Genomic DNA, 22,006 nt, shown 5'->3' on the forward strand with positions numbered 1-22,006 from the left:
TTCATTTGCTGTTTTTTTAAAAAGACCCAGCCTGTTGACCATCTGTCGAGTTTTGCCAGCCTTGATTGATCCTATTTCTGAGTGATTTTGGGAGCCCTCGGTCAACTCAATTATACGGCACTTCACGCCTTTCCCTTGCCACTGCAAAGTGCAATGCGTCTTCTGCTGAAAGTGTTTCCATACACAACTGCTTGCGATGATCCTCGTTTCTCATATTAAACATGAACAAAACTCATACAATTGAATCTTCCTTCTTGCCGAAGTCACACCCTCAGTTCAAATTACTCTGCGCTCCGAAGAACTATTCCATTCCTTCTGCTTCTCATTGCTTCCTCCTAAATAAGACGCATCATCGATTTGTAATGTTCTGTTCCTATAGAATGTATCCACCAATAGCTTCCACAGTTCAGTGAAGTCGATATCTACCATATTCTGTCTTCAATGGTTTTGATCGAAATACCGCTGGTCTTGTTTTTCCAATGATAGGAAAAGTTTTGATTTCAGCCTCTCATCCGCTTCACCACGGTTATTTCTTTTGAAAAGACGTTCTTTCTTTCTCGATCGGACGGTTTTCCTCGTCCCACCACGCTGCAGTAGCTGCGTTATTCCGGACTTCCCTTTCGTTGCGAGGCGCATTATCCACTGTTCTTACTGGTTCTTCCAGCATATGATAAGGAATTTCCGGGAGAACAATTTCAGCAATCAGGTCTTTTATGTCTCTTTCTTCCTTTGCGATTACTATCAAATGGAAACGTTGGTCCTAATCTTCTCACGGTACCGGGGAGTTTCCTGCGATGCACGGTGCCAGAATACAATTAATCCGCTTATGCGCAATTCTAATGCTGACTTCGCCATGTCAAAGTAACTTCGTTGTTCCATTTTTAGGATAAACGTAAGAGAACAGCAAAAAAGTAGAACAGGTTAAATTGAGAGAATTTTCTAGCTAGTGTTTATAGAGTTTATAGGGCCAATTCAAACATTATCTAAAATTTCAAGCAACAATAAAGGAACAGAAGGTGCTTTGATTGCTGCATGCAATCGAGTAACTGCCAACTAACGAGCCCGAAAATTCGTTAAATAAATACGTTCAGTTTCTTCTATCAAAAGTTACTGTGTTATAGCTTTAAAAAAATTATCGTACAACGTCTAATTTTTTCGAAATAATTCTGATCTTGAGACTGTGAAATGGCGTTATAACTGCAATCGAAGTATCAAAGCTGCATTCGAATTGACAAAAGAGCAACGCAAAAAGATCGCGCTTTTTCGGAAAATTTCAACATGCCTTTTTTCAGAAGCACAATTCAAATTTCTTTCAATCAACAATGATTTGCCATTCTTCAACTTTTCAGAGCAAAAAAAAAACAAAATATCGACAAAAGGGCAAAGAAAAACGTCAAAAAAATTTTCCGAATCAGTTTAATTTTGAAAATCAGAATTATTTTAAAAATTTGCAAATTTGAAACCATGAAATTTTTTGCGAAATATTGTGAGGCCAAAGTGTACATTCTTTGAGTTGCAAGCCGCTTCCGTGACGCTCTCTTTGATCTTCTTTTCATCGTTTGTTTTCTTTGATCGTTCCGATAAATTTTTTAAACATTTTAAGGCTTGTCTCCGGATTATAGAGACTTTTTAAACACCAAAATGGTGTGCTTCCAGTGCACAGTTTGGCCTGGTAACAAAAAAAAATGTTTTTTTTTTGTTCATTCCTGAAAAGCTTTGGAGTGACATTGAGTTTTATAAAGATAATTTTGAACTATTATTCTATAACTTGGTTCATCTGATAAGAGAAAATGGGCTTCATCTCGGATCTCATTTTTCTAAATTGTTTATTGAAAGCATGACGCTTGAAGTTTTTAAGTTAAGTTTTTTTTTGTACTTCAGTAAACTTATATAAATGTTTTGTCCAACTCCGATATTTTGAGAGCTGTACCGACCAGATGCCTAGATATTTAGTCAACGAGCGCAATAATTTTCCCTGATATAAGCTCTATTTCATAGTCAATTGGCAATAAATATAAACGTTCGACCCATCTTACTGAATGAGTTTGAGCCTTTTTTGTATCTTTTCATCTGAATTACATGTTAACAACGTTTTGTGGTCAGGTGCAATCTTAAATGGAGCCCCAAACTGATAGTTTTGATTGTGAAGTTCAGACGAAAGGACGTCTAGCAGTCACTTTTCGTTTAAGCTATATTTTGATTCGGCTGCATTTAAATTCTGGACGCGTGCGATACTGGTTTCCAATCCCCGGCTTGTAATTGTTCCAGAACCCACCCTAGAACTTGTTTCGATGCGTCACAATTCACTCGCTACTTTCATTCCCATTGATTTGATGATTCTGAACAAAAGCACTGACCATTTCTCTGGTTTTAGGAAACACCCTACTTTGTGCATCCTCCAATTCAAAACGGGAATGTTTTATCATGGGATCCCGAATTGGTTCTTTAGTAGCAGGTATATTAGAGATAAATCGAATAAATTGAATAATTGACCCTACTAACAATCAAATATCTAGGGCTGTTTCGTTTTAGCAATCGATTTTTTCGCTCAACTGGAACTGTAACTTCATTCGAAAGTTTATAACCCAACCACTCAATTTCTTTCTGAGAAAAAGTACATTTACTTGCAAAAAAAGTACATTTTGCAGCGGCATTGTTTTCATCCAACACATTGAAAACATTTCTATCTTATCGAATATCGTCCAGGTAGACATGCAATCCCGGGAAATGGCCTTGCATTGAGTCGATAACTCTTTGAAATTTATTAGGCATATCACCTTATCCGAAAAACCGGTCCTAAAGCAATTTTTGTTTGTTATGTTCCCCCGACGATGTTGAAACAGCACAGTCTACTAAATTTTGCGCTCTGCTGCATATGCGAAATTGCGTTTTGCGAAATTGCGTTTTTCAAGTTGAATTTACAGAACCAATTTGAGTTAGCAGTATTACCGCTAGTCGCTAATTTAACCCTGCCCACGAGTTCAATCATGCTCGGCGTTTGATACCGATACCGATATATCTTTCTATTTATGAGTTTCGAGTTTAGGGCCACTTTCAACGTTCCGTCATTTGTAGCTGTAACGACCGTTGGTAGTATAAAGACATCCTCGTTTACTTGCCTAGTTTTTCGATGTACCCTTCCTTCAACAATATTTCTATCGCTGCCTCAACCTTTGATAAAACGTGGATCGGCACCCATTTTCCCTTAACTTGGACGGGACGCAACGGTTCGTGGAAATGCGTTCTTGCACCGCATTTTTTAAGTGCGCTTTTTCGTTCGAAGAGGACTTTGAACTCCCTCAAAATACATTTGATGTACTTTCGTTATACTGGCAAGTCTTGAATTTCTGATGTACTCTCCATCCCACTAACGTCGTGAAATGACCGCGTCACAGACTTCTGCCTCACTTCAATGCCGAGTACTGTTAAGATAATATTCCCAATTTTTTCTCCTTGACGGCCCTCAAAGTATGTAGTTCAGTTCCTTTGGCGATCCAGACTTCGGACTCAAAATCCGCAAAAATGCTTCAAATAATCTTGATGACGTCATCCGTCGCCTTTTAGAAAAAGCAGCATATCTCGGCTGGTACTGATTTTACTGTAAAAAATCTATCCTTTATCTTCAGCTCATGTAATTTTCCTAGCACAATCTATCTAGAACTCAGTGCGCAAGTGGCTTTTGCCCACTTTGACGTCCAATAATTTCCTGTTTTCATCACCATGTGGATTGCGATTACCCTAAATTCTTCTTCGTTGACATCGTTATCGAAGCAATGTATCAAATTAGTCTTATACCGAGTAAAAACGCTAGTAACATCAATAGGGTTAAACCCCGTTTTATGCAATGTTTTGCGAAGTATGTGCAACCCCGCAGTTGTTACAGATATTGCTTTGAGCTGGACAATTCTCTCACTGGTTAGGTTTTAACCAGTTCCCACAGATAAGAAAATTATTAACACTTCGCCCTTTGATTTCATTTGCTGTTTTTTTTTTAAAAAGACCCAGCCTGTTAACCATCTGTCGAGTTTTGCCAGCCTTGATTGATCCTATTTCTGAGTGATTTTGGGAGCCCTCGGTCAACTCGATTATACGGCACTTCACGCCTTTCCCTTGCCACTGCAAAGTGCAATGCGTCTTCTGCTGAAAGTGTTTCCATACACAACTGCTTGCGATGATCTTCGTTTCTCATATTAAACATGAACAAAACTCATACAATTGAATCTTCCTTCTTGCCGAAGTCACGCCCTCAGTTCAAATAACTCTGCGCTCCGAAGAATTGTTCCATTCCTTCTGCTTCTCATTGCTTCCTCCTAAATAAGGCGAATCGCCGACTTGTAATGTTCTGTTCCTATAGAATGTATCCACCGATAGCTTCCACAGTTCAGTGAAGTCGATGTCTGCCATATTCTGTCTTGAATGGTTTTGATCGAAATACCGCTGTTCGTGTTTTTCCAATGATAGCAAAAGTTTTGATTTCAGCCTCTCATCCGCTTCACCACGGTTATTTCTTTTGAATAGACGTTTTTTCTTTCTCGATTTGACGGTTTTCCTCGTCCCACCACGCTGCAGTAGCTGCGTTATTCCGGACTTCCCTTTCGTTGCGAGGCGCATTATCCACTGCTCTTACTGGTTCTTTCAGCATATGATAAGGAATTTCCGGGAGAACAATTTCAGCCATCAGGTCTTTTATGTATATTTCTTCCTTTGCGATTACTATGAAATGGAACCGTTGGCCCTAATCTTCAGGATAGCGATGCAGGGTTCCAGAATACAAATAGGCCGCTTAAGCGCGATTCTAACGATTCTAATGCTGACTTCGCCATGTCAAAGTAACTTCGTTGTTCCAATTTTAGGAAAAACGTAAGAGAACAGCAAAAAAGTAGAACAGGTTAAATTGAGAGATTTTTCTACCTAGTGTTTATAGAGTTCATAGAGCCAATTCAAACATTATCTAAAATTTCAAGCAACAATAAAGTAACAGAAGGTGTATAGATTTCTGCATGCAATCGAGTAACTGCCAATTAACGAGCCCGAAAATTCGTTAAATAAATACGTTCAGTTTCTTCTACCAAAAGCTACTGTGTTATAGCTTTAAAAAAATTTATCGTACAACGTCTAATTTTTTCGAAATAATTCTGATCTTGAGACAGTGAAATGGCGTTATAACTGCAATCGAAGTATCAAAGCTGCATTCGAAATGACAAAAGAGCAACGCAAAAAGATCGCGCTTTTTCGGAAAACTTCATCCCTTTTTTCAGAAGCACAATTCAAATTTTTTTTCAATCAACAACGAATTGCCATTCATCTTTTCAGAGCAAAAAAAAACAAAATATCGACAAAAGGGCAAAGAAAAACTTCAAAAAAATTTTCCGAAACAGTTTAATTTTGAAAATCAGAATTATTTAAGAAATTTGAAAATTTGCAACCATGAAAATTTTTGCGAAATATTACGAGGCCAAAGTGTACATTTTTTGAGTTGCAAGCGGCTTCCGGGACGCTCTCTTTGATCTTCTTTTCCTCGTTTGTTTTCTTTGATCGTTCCGATAAATTTTTTAACTTTTTAAGGCTTGTCTCCGGATTCTATAGACTTTATAAACACCAAAATTGTGCGCTTCCAGTGCACAGTTTGGCCTGGCAACAAAAAAATGTTTTTTTTTTGTTAATTCCTGAAAAGCTTTGGAGTGACATTGAGTTTTGTAAAGATAACTTTGAACTATTATTCTATAACTTGGTTCATCTGATAAGAGAAATTGGGCGTTTAGCTTCATCTCGGATCTCATTTTTCTATATTGTTTATTGAAATCATGAAGCTTGAAGTTTTTAAGTTAAATTTTTTTTGTACTTCAGTAAACTTATATAAAGACTAATATAAAAAATTTTGTTACCCTAAATATTTTCTCCATAATTACACTAAGAAGACTTTTGTTAGCATATGATACAGTTTAAATTTTCCTGCATTTTGCAGTTTTTCTTGAAGAAAATTATAAGCAAGAATAGATCAAGAGCGGAACCCTGGGAAACAACACGCATCATTTTTTGAAAATGTTTTGAATGTTTTTATTAAAAAAAATAGTTTCAAGTTACCGAGATAATTACGATTAACTGTAGCATTCGATGTCTGAATCTGGAATAATTATTTTCTTCAGGCAAGGTATTTATTCATCCGTATTAAACACTTTCGTCCGTTCTGAAAGAGTGCATTGAGTCAATACTGATTGGTAATAGAAGCATTCTTTGCATTCTTATCGTTGCAACAAAATTGCGGAAGATTAATCCCTAGTGTAAAAAAGTGGGAAAAGATTGTTCCCTAGTGTTTCCAAAGCCAAGTGTTTCGTTGCTAAATTACAAAACATTCAAATAAACTCAAAACTCCATTATAAACCAGAGTGTTTTTTTTTTGAGAAAAATTGCAATTAAATAGCGCAATAGCTACTTCGATGGATAAAAGTTTTCTCTCTTTCCATACAGTGTGGCTTTGTTTTTTTTCAAATAAAAACAAATATGAACGAAACTGTTGTTAAAATATTTCCAAAAAACATGAGTATTTTGGGTCGGGCATATTTAACTGATTAGATTGTTATTTTTGGTTTCTGGGCCACAAGCCTTTGCCATACATCCTTCTGGCGGGCTGGCTTTGTTGTTGTATTCACACCTTCAAACTTGAAGTCAGACAACATAGAACTAATAATCAACATAACGATCCAAAGTACTGAAACAACACAAAAATTCGTTCAATTATTTCTGATGTATAAAAAAAAAGGTTGAAAAAATAATTGTAGTAAGGTTTTCTCACAAAGTTCCGCTAAAAGCGGCAAGGGAAACTATTTTAAAATGATCTTAAGTTATTATTTTGATTGAAACACTCGGTTTTGTTGAATAATATGAACTGGGTGATAGATAGTCTGCTATGTACTCACAAATAGTCGGCTCCCTTTTCCAGAAGAATGCGGAATATCTCCGGACAACTGTAGCTGGCTGCCAACATCAAAGGAGTCGCACCCTGGCCATCTTTGCACTGGCAGGAAAAGCAAAAAAATAAAAAAGAAGCAATTGTAGGAAAAACTTTTGAAGATGCCCGATTGACCTCTCCACAAAAAACTTCTAATTCTATTTTTTCATTGAGTGTGTGAACAAATGCAAATCATTAACATTCTAAAATCTGTTGAAAGACTTTTAAGACAAAGTTTTTGTCTAGTCTACGGTTTTGAAGCCATCTGGTCAATTTAAAAAATGATTTCAAGTTTTTTGGATGAAAAAATGCCTATCATACCGGTTTTTATAAAAGTTTCTCTTCAAAAGAATTAGTAGAAAATTAACCCAAGGATGTGTTTTCCATATAGAAATATGTGAGAGTAAAAAACTCTACAATTTTTTTTATAGAACATGTATTTTGCAAGCTAAAAAAACTAATAAAAGCCTCGAAGAATGTAAATACTGCAATGATCCTATTCATAGTTTCTAAGTGATTAAAAAGGCGCAAGATTTAACAAGACTTTTTTTTCCTCGAAATAAGTATCATAGAAAAACAAAGTATTATTATTCACAGGAACAAAAAAAAAACAAAAAAATCTTTGCAAAAAACCATAAGGACTATCATAATGAATGATAACTATCAGCCTATTATTAGACGCCTACTATAGGCCAGATCGCTCATTTCACTGTTCCAAATTCAGGTTTTGAAATCAAAAATTTCAATAGATTTTTCTAATGAAATGTGAGCACATTTTTGATTCTCGTCCAAAAAAGTTCAAATCACAAATGAAAGTGTAATATTACTCGATACATTCCAACGACTGTTTGTGACAACTGATTTTGCATTTGGCGTGGAAAACAAACAAAAACTACAAAACACTCCTCGCTCTCAGTGGACGAAACCAATATTTGCAGTTCTTTAAGTTATTAAGGACGACCCAGTCATGAATCGCAATTTGCCAAAAAGATCATATAACTACAAACAACTCCGAGTGCACGAAAACTCTTAAGCTTAATCAGCGTCCATCAAACTGTACGAGCTGGCTTACTCTTTACGTAAATTTTTAAAATTTGTGCGTTACAAATTGAAAGATCACAAGTCACCAACCGTAAAAAAAAACTTTCGCGGGAGGTGACAGTTTCTGAAAAAAAGAGTTATTTTAAAAACTTTTTCTCAAGGCAAAGAAATTGATTTTCCGAGATCTCCCAAAAAAATTACTAGCTGGTTTGAGGTCCTCGACTTATACCCTGACTATAAAAATAGCGCCTCGTCCGATAGGAGAACTATTTTTCATAGTCATGTGACTAGACTTTAAGTCGGAAAAGTTTTGACATACACGCACTGACAAGAATGTTTGAAGATAGATTTATAACCACCCGCATCCAGTTTCAAGCGTTAATAATCGATTATAAAATGATTTTAGTACCATTCTTACAAAACTTGAGAACAAATTGATTTTAATCAAATAATAAGCGAATATGATCTCTCTTTTTGGAATCAAATTTAATCAATCATAATACATTATAACCGATTTTTTATCTAAAAAATTCTAACTTATTTGTTTTGCAGAAAAACTCCATTATATACGATTATAATTGTTTATAATCCCTTTTATTTACCCATTTTGTCTTCGAACTTTCTTCTGATTTGCAATAATTTTATGTTTTTTGTAGATGTAAGCTTAAAAAATGGAAAAATTGTTTTGACAGTTTTCAAAGCATTTCAAATTTATGACGATTTTGTTTCATTTCTTTTTGATCATAATTGTTTCTTGATGCACATATTTAAGTTTCTTTGACCACCAAAATATCAGCACACTGTTTTATGGAAGACTTGTCTTCGCCCTACCGCGGGATTCTTTCAACTAATATGAAGGGATCTCTATGAAACAAGACATCTCAAATGTAAGGATTTTTGACAAAAAAGATTATAATATCATATATTAGGTTATAATTGATTATAAGAGAATATACGAGATTACAAGAAATTCTAACAGATTATAAGAGCCTTTCTGAAAAATAATAATCAACTATAATTTATTATAATGTCATCAATATAATGGGATACAAAATGTTATCATTATAATGGATAATAAGTCGTTTAAACAACTAAATTTGGCGCTGATAATTAATTATAATTGTGATTAAAGTACAAATCTAATTGTAGTATAACCGATTATTTTCTCGTTTTTCTGAGTGCGGAAATTTCGATTGGTTTTCGGTCAATCCTGAAAAGTACCTGAAAATCAAATTAAATTGGTTTGAATGAATTTGTAGCTAGCAGAACTCCATCTGAACCTCGCCAGTATCGACTGACAAGTTGATTTTTGAGGATTCTGAAAATATCAATGGTGTATTCAACCGAAAAATGTGCCCATTCTAAATCGATTTACGTACCTAAAAAGGCCACAGTAAATCGATTTTTATATTGTATATTATGTTTAAAAAGAGTCAAACATTGCCTTTTTACTATGAGGATTTATTTGTGAACTTCATAACACTTACATTGATGTCGGCATTGCAGGCAATCAAGTCCCTGACCGCTGCAACATTGGCTTTGTAACTGGCCATGTGCAAGGCAGTCGACCCATACTTATCTTTGGCATTCACCTTAACAACTGGCTTGGCCTCCTTGGCAAACAGAAAAATCAACTTCCGCTGATTGTCTTCTTCATCTTTCAGCACCTGCGTAAAACACAGAAACCCGGTTTGAATCCAGCTCTGGTCGAGTATTATACTTTCTTTTAAAGTTTCGTAATCGAACTCCAATTCATAATTTCTGTTTCTGGCTATAACTGCAATATTTTTTGCTATGCGATTATTCCAGCATAACGTCGTGTCTTCATAATAATTTTTTTCTAGTTAAGGCTCTTCGAAAAATAAGTACAAACTAGATGGCGAAACTGCTTCAACCAGCTAGTGAATTTTACAAATATTCCGAGTCGAAATTTCAGGCCCAAATTTTTAATCAAATTTTTAGTGGATCGAAAAATTTTTAAGACGATTGCGCTCAAAATGTTGCTTCAAAATGAGCAATTTGAGCTGTTTTTGTGCAGTTTTTCAAGCGAGAATCTGCTTTCAACTGCTTCAGATCCTTCTAATGTTGGGCCAGTGCTTTTGAGAGGGATCTGGACCCGTGATTGCAACTAACATAGGCGATCTTGTTAAGTGCACTGAAAGCATTAGGGGTCAAATTCGAAGTCTTCTTCTTTTCCTGGTTCAGCTCAGAAGCCCCCCCGCCTCCCCCTCCCAAGTCCGAGTTAAGGTTGTTTGCAGATTGAGACGAGGGCACAGTCGTGTTTCCTGTTTTGAACTTGCGGTACACAGCACAGTAGTGGAGGGGTGTGGTCTCGTTGTAGCCAATCACTTGCACAGCTACAAAAAATTGCTACTTTGAATAACAACAATCATAATTATCGTAATGATGATAATCCTAATCATAATATGCCATTTCACAATCAAATTAGAAACAAGGAAATTTTCGACAAAAACATCGCCTGAGAGAAAATCATAAGACTAACATTTAGCCTCTTTTCAGGCACCTTGTAAACAAGTTCAAGCCAGAAGCCATATCAGTCAGCAAAAAAAGCGGGTGGGAAACTTTACTAATTTCTTTTTCTATTAAAAAAAACTTTTTTCACGAAAGTTAAATCTTAATTCATAACATGTCACTTTGAAACGAAATAAGAAAAATGGAAAAACTGGAAAAGAGCTGCAAAAAAAGATATCTTTGTTCTATACATTTTCCAATTGCGATAAATTTGTTCGAAACATTATGTACAGCTTGCATTGCAACTAGCTACTATTTTCTTTAATTTTTTTCATCGTTAGAATTATTTTTTAGTAAGTTTTCTTTAAAATAATCTAAGAAAAATTAAAGAACTAGCCTTAGGCCGACTGCTTTTATAGTGTGAGAGAGATAAAAAAATCCTGAAGTCAGTTTTCATTCTTCCCGGATTGAAGTTCCCCCGTTAAGCATAGCTGTCTGTCGCTATATCCAATTAAAACTACTTTTATCACTGTTATAGTTACGACTTTCGAAGAAAGTGGGGAATTTTTATACTTGGTGTGGTTTTTTTATTGAGTCAGCTTTCGACTTGTTAGCTAAGCGTTTTTGACGGAGATTTTTTTTATCCCATCTGAGAGATATTGTTATCCTAAACTCAAATTTAAACAGATATTTCAGCTGTGATCGTTTTTCGTAAAGCTAGTTGCGTTTGAAAGTTGCTAATCTAACCGAATTAGGATAATTAAACTGCGATATATTGCGTACTTATAACACGCGTATGAAGCGAATTAATGCGTTTTAAATTAAATTGAGGCCAGAAATGTAATCTTTTTATCACAATACGAGACGCCATATACATTATTAGTTTTTTTACAATTAAATGGGGGATGAAATGAAGAAACAATAGAAAAAATTCTTTTCTCTCAAATTTTTTGTCAATTATTCAACCAAAAAAATAACGTTTCAATTAGCCTTGAAAGCAGTCGGAATTTTCAGGGCTATGCCCTGATTTACGAGCGGTTTTTTTTCAAATTGAAATAACTTCAAATAAAAAACGATGCATACAAAATTGTTGAGAGTTTATGCAGAAACTAAACAGTGCTTTCCCACATTGACACGGGTAAAATCATTGAAATATAAACTGAGCATAGGTCATACGTAATTTACATTCGTATTGTCTGTAGAACCAACAAAATTTCTCGCCGAACAAAACGATTTTCACGCTTTGTGTAACCACGCATTTAAAAAAAAAGAACTGAGATCGATTTTAAAATCAAAAAAGTCGTAGATCAAATTGAGATCGATTTTGGATTTAAAAAATATGTAGATTAAACAGAAAGGATTGAGATTGGTTTCAAATTGATTTCAATTGATCTTAAACTCAAGCTAAAAAAAGTTATCGAAAAAGATTTTATACCGACTTAAATCCCTCTGTTTGAGTGTTTATTTTGCTTTTTTTTCTCAATTTTATGCGAGTTTTATTGCATTTACTCATTGCTTATCTTTTTTGAAATACTCATTTCTACGTGAAATATTTCTACGCGAAAAAGCTGTTACCAAAAAGTATATGCAACAAAAAAGCTAGTATAAGTAAAACTAAATACTTATCATCTTTCGGTCTAGGAGTGGCACCTAAACAACATACCAACGAATGTAGGCTAGCAATGTCTTAGGCATCAAGGTTCCTTAACTCACTAGAAGAGAAAAATTTGGCAAACGAACTTGAATTACTAGAGGTAGTTTGGTCAATCAAGCATTTTTATTTATACCGCCATCACACACCATGAAATTTTAATCAGTGCCTTAAAAGCGAGCAAAAGGCTAGTCAAAAACTTGTCAAAATACAAGATGGATCAACCAAAAAAAACTCTTTCAAACTCGACATTAAACATTTGGCTGGAAAAAAAATGGGTTTAGGAGACTACAGGTTGCGGAACTCAAGTGGATTGACAAAGTATCCAAGCCATTGAGACGAGGAGTTCGCGGTGGCGTCATTTAAAAGTTTCATAGCCAATCTTGAGATGATTGACTACCTACTTCAAAAGAAACTAGTCAATCAAAAGCGAGCACCAAATACGCTGATCAAAGAGGCGTGGAGAGTGAAAAAATACTAACAAGTCAAACTAACGATCAAGTGCCTATCAAATATTCCAAACAGTTAGAAAGCGGGCAATAAATGAGACCAGGGTCAGCTCACTCAATCAATCAAAAAACCACACATCACAAAATACTCACAAACATAAAATTTATCAATCTAGATCAAACGCATAAACACAAAGAGAAAAAGAAAAAAGAACGAGACGACGAAATAACTAGGAAGGTTTTAAGTGTTGTTTATCCCGGAAGTAATAGCGGCAGCCCAGGAGAAAACAAAAATAACAAAAAAGGTAAAGGAATCGGACCGCGAATTATCAGACCCGCGCTGACATCGAAGGAAAATGACAACAAGAACGAACGATTGTTGGATTCCAAGAGCAAAAAAACACCAATACCTACGGATCAAAAAGCACATCGTCGCCGGCTAAAATCAAAGACGCAAGAGATGTGATAACGGGACTATCAGAGAAAATAATCTTTCCAGAAAAATGTGTTCAGCGAAAACATTACGAGCCAAACGGACCCGAGCTAAACAACTGAAAGAGAAACACAGAACAAACTGGCGACAACCAAAGGAAATGAACGATGCCGCAAACGGACGCAACAAAAAACCACAGACCACAAACACAACACCAACCGAACCATTAAACACCATTAAGAGAGGCGGACACTTTAACCGAGCTATCGATAGAAGTACACGAAGTGTAAGTATGAGTACTGTGTGTGCCGCGTAGACTTGATACACTAAAGGCAGGATGAGATACTACCATACGCAGAGCAACCGACATATTGGCTGAGCTCCAGAGATACACAATAACATCAAATTCAACTAGAGGCAAGCCACGAATGAAACAGGAGACAAACCGTGAGCCAGGAGATAAACGAAGAAATAAAAGAGGACTCGCCCCTTTATCGAAAAAGTTTGCAAAATGTTTGAGGGTTTCAGTTCATCGCCACCGCCCCATAAAAAGAGAGAAACAAGCGACCATTAATAAATTTCGTGCGAAAAAGTGACTGAGATGCGTTAAAAAGCTCAAACGCCAGTATTGATACAATATTCGCAACCAATTGCATGTGACTGAGGACTGCCTCCAAATTGACAGGGGAATCGTCCTCCAGACTCAACTCAGACAAACAGTACTGTATTAAATCCATCTCACTCACCCCGGATTACAGGCGATGCTGGATCTCTGTCAAAACATCTGGTTCCCGCATATACACCGCACGATAGTACAAATGTCACAGGAATGCCGACAGTGTACCGAACAAGGTAAGCATTTGTAACCGCATATACAGTAATCGGAAACCAACAGTCACTCCAATTGGAACCAGTAGTTGGACCACATGAGGAGGTTCAACTAGATTTCACAGGACCCCTCCGAGATGAGTTAAATAAGGATTTTTACTTTTTGGTTGCTATAGATAAATGTTCAAAACTCCCCACGGCTAAGATTGTGTCTGACACAACGACAGAAATTTCCATTAAAATTTTGCAACGCTACATTTCAAACAATGGGGTAATTCGTAAACTAGGTTGTGACCAGGCACAAAAGTTAAGAGCTGAAAAAATTTAAATTTTTTGTAAATCAAACATCATAAAAATTTTTTTTGCACCTGTTGACAATTATAGATCAATCAGATTAGCAGAAAGATTGATACAAACAGTTAAGCGTAGACTAGGGTTTATGAGTGAATACATTGTTTAAATTATTATCGGATGTCGCAGAAATTATAAAATTGCTCCGTATTAGGCCACAGTAACAAAAATTTTACCGTTTGAGGCCCACTTGGGATACAAAGCAAACACACTTTTCTCAGACAAAGCAATAAATAATACACCGAACAAATTTAGTTGAAAAAATACCAAACACGCATATTTTCATCGAAAAAAGTGATGCACACCCACTCCTACAACTTCCACAGACCAGTAGATCCAGAAAACAGGTGTGGAAACTAGACGGGCACTTACTATTGAAAAAGAAAATTCAACCCAAAGTACAAAATTGTTCAAGGAAAGAAAAACAATAAGAATAGCAACAAAAGTGAAATATTCAAAAAGATTTGAGCAAAATGTGAAACATTAGATGGCAAAATTCTGACATACACACCACGCACCGCGTGGATGCAAATATTAGGGAAACAACCGAGACTGCTAATAAACAGCGGGCTTGCTTTCATTTCTAACCCAATGATATATGGCCATGCAAATCTTCACGTTTAAATTCACGTGCAAATCTTTCCGCACGGAGAACGGGATGTTTTTTTGCGCTTTTTGGAATCTGAGGACCCAAACGCGCAAAAACGCCCAATGTTTTAGGAGGATACGTTATCAGGACTGCCAAAGAAGCTTACTAGAAAGAAGAAACCGGTTAAAGTGCAGCAACCAGAGAGCCCAAAAAAGTGAAAGGCGAAATCAACCGAAAATAGAAACAGAGGAAAATCACAAAGGACCCCTAGACAAGGCACGAATTTCCAGATGGAAGAGAAATTTCCAGAAACAACGGCCCAAACATCTAAACAACAGGCAGCAACAGAACAAACAACATCATCGACCGAAGAATGGCCTTCGACCTCAGAGAAAACTGCCCCATTGCCGAAAAAAACCTTCGAAAAAAGACACCGGAGATAGGAAAAACTATCGAGCCAACCTGGAAGTCAGTCCGGAATAGGCAGTCAACCATAGCCGGGCCACTTGGAAGGCCGATACCAATAAACACTATTGGGTACATTTAAATCAAAACACCGAGTAAACAATTCACAATAGAGTCACCAACAGATGGAACACCAACGGACGATAAACCAAAAATAAAAAACCCGTTAACATAATTGGAATTCAAAGAAAAATCGCCAGAATATCAAGCCTGTACAAGATTTCTTGAAACAAAAAAATTGAAAACCAGAGAAAAATCAGTCAAAGTGTTTGATTTGGTATCACCTAAAGGCAGCCCAAGGAAAAACGCAGATCAAAAACAAAAAAAGTTTTGAATAGTCAGCAACACGCAGAATCAAAAACTCGAGGAAGTAACAACAAGAAAGGAAGACGCAGACACACTTGAAGAGCACGAATGACAAAACCAGAAAGAAGATGAAGAAGGAGAGTGTAGCAAAATAAACACGGCTAAACAAAACACTATACCATGCATAGCAACCAGTCCCACGGGGGTTTAAAAACTCAAAACAGTCCCATAGGAATTCTGTAAACTCTAGTCCCACTTAGACCTATAACTCTTCAATTATAAGTTTTCCCAGGGGGAATGTCATCCGGTCCGGATTGGCAAACCAGAAATATTTATAATCTCACTGCGTCTAGAGATTTATACTAGTCAGTTGAACTTGTACGGAACAGCAAAAGAAACGGTGTGAAGCGAATACGATAAATAAATAGTTCACAAACCAGTTGTTTTTATTTGCGCTCCGAACCGACGGTTATAGTTTACCAATCCGATCGGATTCGATATTGCGAAAATATCATACCACACGGTATGACAGTAGTAAAATAAGTGATTTGAGTGTTAATAGCTGAACCTGGCTGCTCAAGATTTTGTCAGAAATTTCTTTACCGAGAACACCTCAAGATATCGCATCCTTAGCGATGAAATTTTCTATGATTTATACATAAATCAGCAATTGAAAACTCTTTTACTGGAATACTGCATAATAACAAATTCTGGAAAAATTTAATGACAAGTTTTGCGGATTCCATCAGGTTTTTGTGGTTTTTATAAAAAGTTTGTACGAAAAGTCAAACACATTCCAATTTTTTCAGATAACTGACAAAACAGATATGAATAGAGCTTACCAGATGTTAATAAAGCCGAAAGTACAAAAACCAGCCGAAGTGTAAGCCAACCGAAAAAGCTCGGAGTACATAAAACCAGCCGAAAAGTTACCCCAGATGAATGAAATCTGCATACTTTTCGTAACTGTAACCTAACTGTTGCATAACTATTCTATAGCACATTTTCGGGTGGTTCATATTTCGATTGGCTTTTATACCACTAATTAAGCCATACAATTATAACTCACATGCTCCATATTGCACGAGTATTTTGGCGCATTTGTAGTGGTTGTACTTGGCACACAGATGAAGTGGCGACAAGTCGTCCTCATCCAAGGCGTTGATCTTCTTCCGCATGTGTGGAATTCTGAGGAGGCGCAGCAACATCTCTGCGTCACCAGAACGACACACCTAAGCATGACACGACACCACTGTTCTCGTGGCAGTTCTCGACCCAAAAAACGGCCTCCCCTAGTCGATCAAGGGAGGTTATCTTGCAAGTTTCTTTTGAAGACGATGCAAGTCTAGAAGATCTTGCAAGATTACCTTACTAGATCGACTAGGGATGAGCCGCACAAATAATAAATCAGTCTACAGTATGAGGAAAAAATAGAAAGGGACTGGGCTTAAACAGGCCTGATATCTTTTCATAGAACCTTTGCGAATCGCAGAAACCTAAAATGTTATTCATTATGAACAGTCGAAGCATCCAATTAATTTAAAACTTTCAACCATTTTGAAACACCAAAAACTCAAAACGAAGCATCGAGCCTTTTTGTCCACATTTTAGAATCCTGATTTCTGATAGGCGCATAACTTTTATCAAATCCTTTTTTTTCATGATGTACTGCCCCTGACATGACGTGTTCTTATACATTTCTTATACACCCATTTCAATTCTCTTATCTACGCGTTTTTTTTTGAAGTTTTGAAGCCTGAAACTAAACTGTGATAGAACACCTTTCTCTATGAGATGGAAAAGACATAATTACGAAGCCCAACTGTGCACTGGATATGCGCACAGTTTTGTGTCTTTATGTCTTTGGATTCCAGAGACACATATTTGAACATGTTCCAAAATGTAAGTGGATTCCAATGAGTGTAAATATTGATTGCTGATTTTTTTTTGTTAAAATAGTGGTCTTTGGAGAGCAGATAAGTGCGTTTCAGGTGGTTAGTAATGTGTAATGAATGTTTAGTAATGATTTATTTAAATAAAGGTTGGTTTATGAATGAATAAATACCGTGTGCAAACTTTGATTGCCAATGTGTATGTTGAAGTTGTCGTTGAGATATTCGTTGCTCGCTTTAGAGAAGGAACTTTTTCGCACCTGAAACAAAAACAAGCGTTTGCCTTCCCTAATCTGGCAATTTTTAAACTAATGGAAGCTTTTAAAAACATAACTTTTTAGCCACTGTTAAGTGTTTATTGAGTATTTTTGGAATTATGTTTAGTTAAAAAAACTCTAATAACACTTGGAGCTGATTGGATGATCGAAAAACAGATCTTTTTACTACCCCCCCCCCCCGATGCAAAAAGGGGGGGGGGAGGCGGTGAGAGATACGTTACAAAAAACATAACGTTACAAAGAAATGCAGTTAAGGAGAAGATTGCTTTACCAGTGGACCATCATCCAAAAGTGCGACCGCATCCGCCAGTTCAGTTCGGCTGAAAGTGAAGTCAGCATAACTGTTGATATTGGCCCCACCCGCCACCTTGATATTGCTTGCACTGTTGCTCCTGCTTCTGTTTCCCAGACTGTTTATTTTCAGAGTGTTCAGTCTGGATTTGACGTCCGGGGGTGGTGACGATGACTCATCAATTGGACTCTCCTCAACTTCCTCCATTGCAACTGACATCACAGAGCCTACAAAATATGAGAAATCAACAGAAAGTCACATTTTCTTAGCTGCATGCAAAATAAACACCTATTTGAGAAAAAATAAGATATCCAATAAGAAAGGAAACTGAATCAACTTTAAACAAGGAAAAAGTAGTTCAAGATTTTTAACTAGAGACAGATTTTATAATTTTGTTTTCCAAAAATTTGTATATTTTCATATATAGGACCACACGAATTTTTGAAGTGCATTCCTGAGCTCTCATTGATAAAAAAGGCCTAATTTTTTGAAAAGAAAAGAACTGCGAGCATATTTTTGAATTGTTTTTGATTTTTTTGCGACCCTTTTTTGAAAAAATTTGATCAAGAATTGCATTTTTTAGCATTCAATCAGAAAAACGTTTCCTTGGCGACTAAAGGAGTTTTGGTTGTGTTTGATTTTAAAGTTTCAATGAAATTTTAACTTTCTGTTTCTAAATGTCAACTTGACTGTTTCTATCAAGACAACAATCTGCGCGTTCTGCATGCCCAATATTGCGTCGAATGTGTCTTTTGATTAAACTTTTGTGAGAAAATCCAATAATAACCATAAAATTCCCTCCTCGCAAGCAAAAGTGATGTGATTGTTCCGAGGCGGCAACGGAATATTTACGCTCCTGGTTGTTATTATTTCTTCATATCAATTTCGGTTTGAAATAAGAATAGGCGGTTGCTCTGTAAGTTGCACAGATAGTTCCGACCACATTCATAAAAAAGTTATTTGACCTATGCTGTAATTGTGCGTAGTCTGCGGAAAGGAAAAACGACCACTCAAAATTTTTTCAGAAATTTTTTCAGAAACAAAAACTGAAGAAAAGTTAAGAAAAACGTTTTATTTTTTGTTGTTTCTTTTTAAATTAAAAAAAAAAATTTTTATTGACAAGAACGCGGCAAAAAAAGTTAAAAAATTTAGAACTCGTAAATAGAAATTTTTTCACTGCTTATGTAACTGATTTTTCTTTAACAAATTTACTCACTTAAGAATAGACTGTAAACAGGGGCGGATCTATGATTTTCTCGAGGGGGTGTGGACTTTCAAAAATGTTTCGAAAACTTTGTCGATATTTTTTTTATTAACAATTTCGACCAAATTGATTTTCCGAGCTCTCCCAAATCACTAAAAAGACTCTGTTATGGTCAAATTTTCTGCGCTGCAGTCAAAATTTTGAAGAAAAAAACAGGCCAAAAAAGTGCGTTTTTAGGCTTTTTTTGGAACATATGACCACAAAATCGCGTTTTCTCGGTGCGCGCTCCCCCCTCAAAATTAATATATATTGGCGCCGAGGCGCCTTAAGAAACTTTTTACGGTCCGTCACCAAATATGGATATGTCAAAACAGTGCAAAAGGGGACCCATTGGGTCGGTAGGGGGTCCAATACCTGAGAGAGGGACGTCCTCCCCCCTCCTAAATCTGCCCCTGACTGTAAACCAAAATTGTCAAACAGGTTCTCAACACTGAGCAAAACTTTTGAAAAGTTTCCAATGTGGCTCGTATCATGAATTTTAGCTCTACAATATACATATTTATTGATTGTACTTGATTCATTTTAATGTTTAATTGTTATAATTGATTATGAGTAAAATAAGAAAAAGCCTAGAAAAACTATAACGCAAAGGTAACGCAAATTGTTTACTTTTTCTGCTCTCAAAATTCTACTCTCAAAATTGCATCAATCACGTTCGAAGAAAAATGCGAAAACTAGATAAGATTGATACCCCAAAAATGACCCCAAGTTTGCTATGAAAAGAGGTCTGAATCTCAAAAAAAAACACAGTTTATCACCCAAACTTCCTGAGTAAAAGTGTTCAAGACTAGCAGACAGAATAATAAAAAATACTCGTATCGGCTTGTTTCAAGCTGTTTTTGTTTATTATCCAAAAATAAAGCTTTCCTGCTCTGGAGTTCTATGGATATATATCGTTCAATTTTAAGTTTTGATGTCAGTATCTATAAAAGTGGAAATCATTTGATAAATGCAAAATAAAAAAGAAAAACTCGTTAACGTTGATTTTGAATTATTTAAAAGAGTTTTTTTATAATTGTTAAAACAATGGATTATAATTGATTTTCTTAATCCTTTATTGCTGCCGGAGGGCAATATGCTAACTGATTATATTTTTCACCTTTTAAACCGCAAAAACCTTTGTATTCGATTTCTTATGGGTTTTCTTAGATGCGGTTTCTAGACTTTCATATCGATGTAAGTTGTCTCTAGCAGAAGGGGTAGGTAATTTTTAACGTGAAGTAGTAGGTACTTTTTATCCAGACTCAAAACGCTTAGCTACGGATATCTAATTGGTTCCACATTTGCATGGCATTACGAGGCCAAACTGTGCACTGTATATGCGCACCACTTAGCGTCTGGATGTCAATGGAATCGAGACACATGTTCTTAATTTCGATCAAAAAGTATATGATAACTACTTACGAAATTTCTGTAAAACTTACGGATTCCGCGTACAACTACCTGTAACTTAACTTTTGTCGCCCATTTGATTCATCGCGGGTCCCGCAACAAAAGTTAATTGGTAGTTGTTCTGCTCTCCGCGAGTCTAACAAAATTCTGCAAAAAAAGGATTCCACAACTATTCCGCAATTGTAAGGGGATTCCGCAATTTTGTTTAATCAACCGAACTAAACCAGTTTTTGTGAAAAGTTGAAAACCAGAGCGAGATTTATTATCTAGCATTGTTGGAAGCTGAAAGAAGTTGTTAACCATTTCCAGCGGAATTCATGAACAAATCTTGAACCATTGCTTAACTAGAATCGTGGATGTACCACTTTAGTGTTTGGAATAAATATCCCAACAAGTTGTTTTGGGGATGATTATTTGGTTTCATAATATCGAATAGGCAAAATCTTTACTTGATATTTGCGAGGTTGGGTTATTTTTTGATAATGGATATGTGATTGAAACTCTAGGTTTTGACCTATTATTCTGTTATTCTCTAAGTATCAGCATATAAAGATATCATTTCAAAATGTTCTCGTTCTAATCTTTAAATTCTCGTCTCTTATTTTGAATGTAAATGCTTTTAATGTTTGCAATAGAATAAGAAACTTGCAAAAAAATTGAAAATGTTCTAATAAAGGCCACGTTGAAATGAAGTTTTTTCATGAAGAATCCATGAATTAGCTTGTTTCAGTTCGTTTTTCCGTGTTTCAGTATATGAGATTGGAGACGTGTTCAGAAGAAAAACATCCTTTGATCGCCTCCCCCAAATACCAAAAAGAAAAAATTCTTCTCTTCAACCACTTTTTTAACTGATCAAATAATTTGCTTCAACCCAAACGGTCAGTAGCGGATTTATGGGGGGGATGGGGCGGACACCCTTTTTCTCAGGGTTTCGACCCCCTGCCGACCCAAAGATTCCCCCTTCGTACTATTTTGAAATAAACATTTTTGGTGACGGACCCTAAAAATTTTCTAAACGCGCCTTCGGCTACATTATATTCTAATTTTGAGGGGGGGGGGAGCGTGCGCCAAAAAAACGCGATTTTTGGTTAAAATTTTCCAGAAAGTGCCTTAAAACGTCGTCTTTGGCTTTTTTTCAAAAAATTACCAGCGGCGCAGAAAATCGGGTCAAATTAAGGTCTTTATAGTGATTTGGAAGACCTCAGAAGCATAATTTGGTCGGTCTAAAAAAAGGACGACAAAATGTTCCACGTTTTTTTGAAGTCCGCCCCCTCCCCCTCGAGAAATTGCTAGATCCGCGCCTGCAAACGTTATAATTTTTGGTAGCGTTTTGTTGCTATTTTCTCAGTGGAAT

General features: G+C 36.2%; 1 protein-coding gene across 1 annotated transcript in view; it reads right to left on the reverse strand.

Moving 5' to 3' along the window:
• Positions 1-22,006, reverse strand: part of LOC134854167 (transient receptor potential cation channel subfamily A member 1 homolog) — a gene marked incomplete in the record, with an annotated part of 93,960 nt that overhangs the window by 58,508 nt on the left and 13,446 nt on the right. Inside the window, 6 exon segments of the mRNA XM_063870297.1 lie at positions 6,918-7,015; positions 9,478-9,657; positions 10,124-10,347; positions 16,604-16,766; positions 17,600-17,686; positions 17,976-18,223. Coding sequence (XP_063726367.1) covers positions 6,918-7,015; positions 9,478-9,657; positions 10,124-10,347; positions 16,604-16,766; positions 17,600-17,686; positions 17,976-18,223 — 1,000 coding nt within the window.

This window comes from Symsagittifera roscoffensis, chromosome 9 (assembly GCF_963678635.1).
Source record: "Symsagittifera roscoffensis chromosome 9, txSymRosc1.1, whole genome shotgun sequence".
Lineage (NCBI taxonomy): Eukaryota > Metazoa > Xenacoelomorpha > Acoela > Convolutidae > Symsagittifera > Symsagittifera roscoffensis.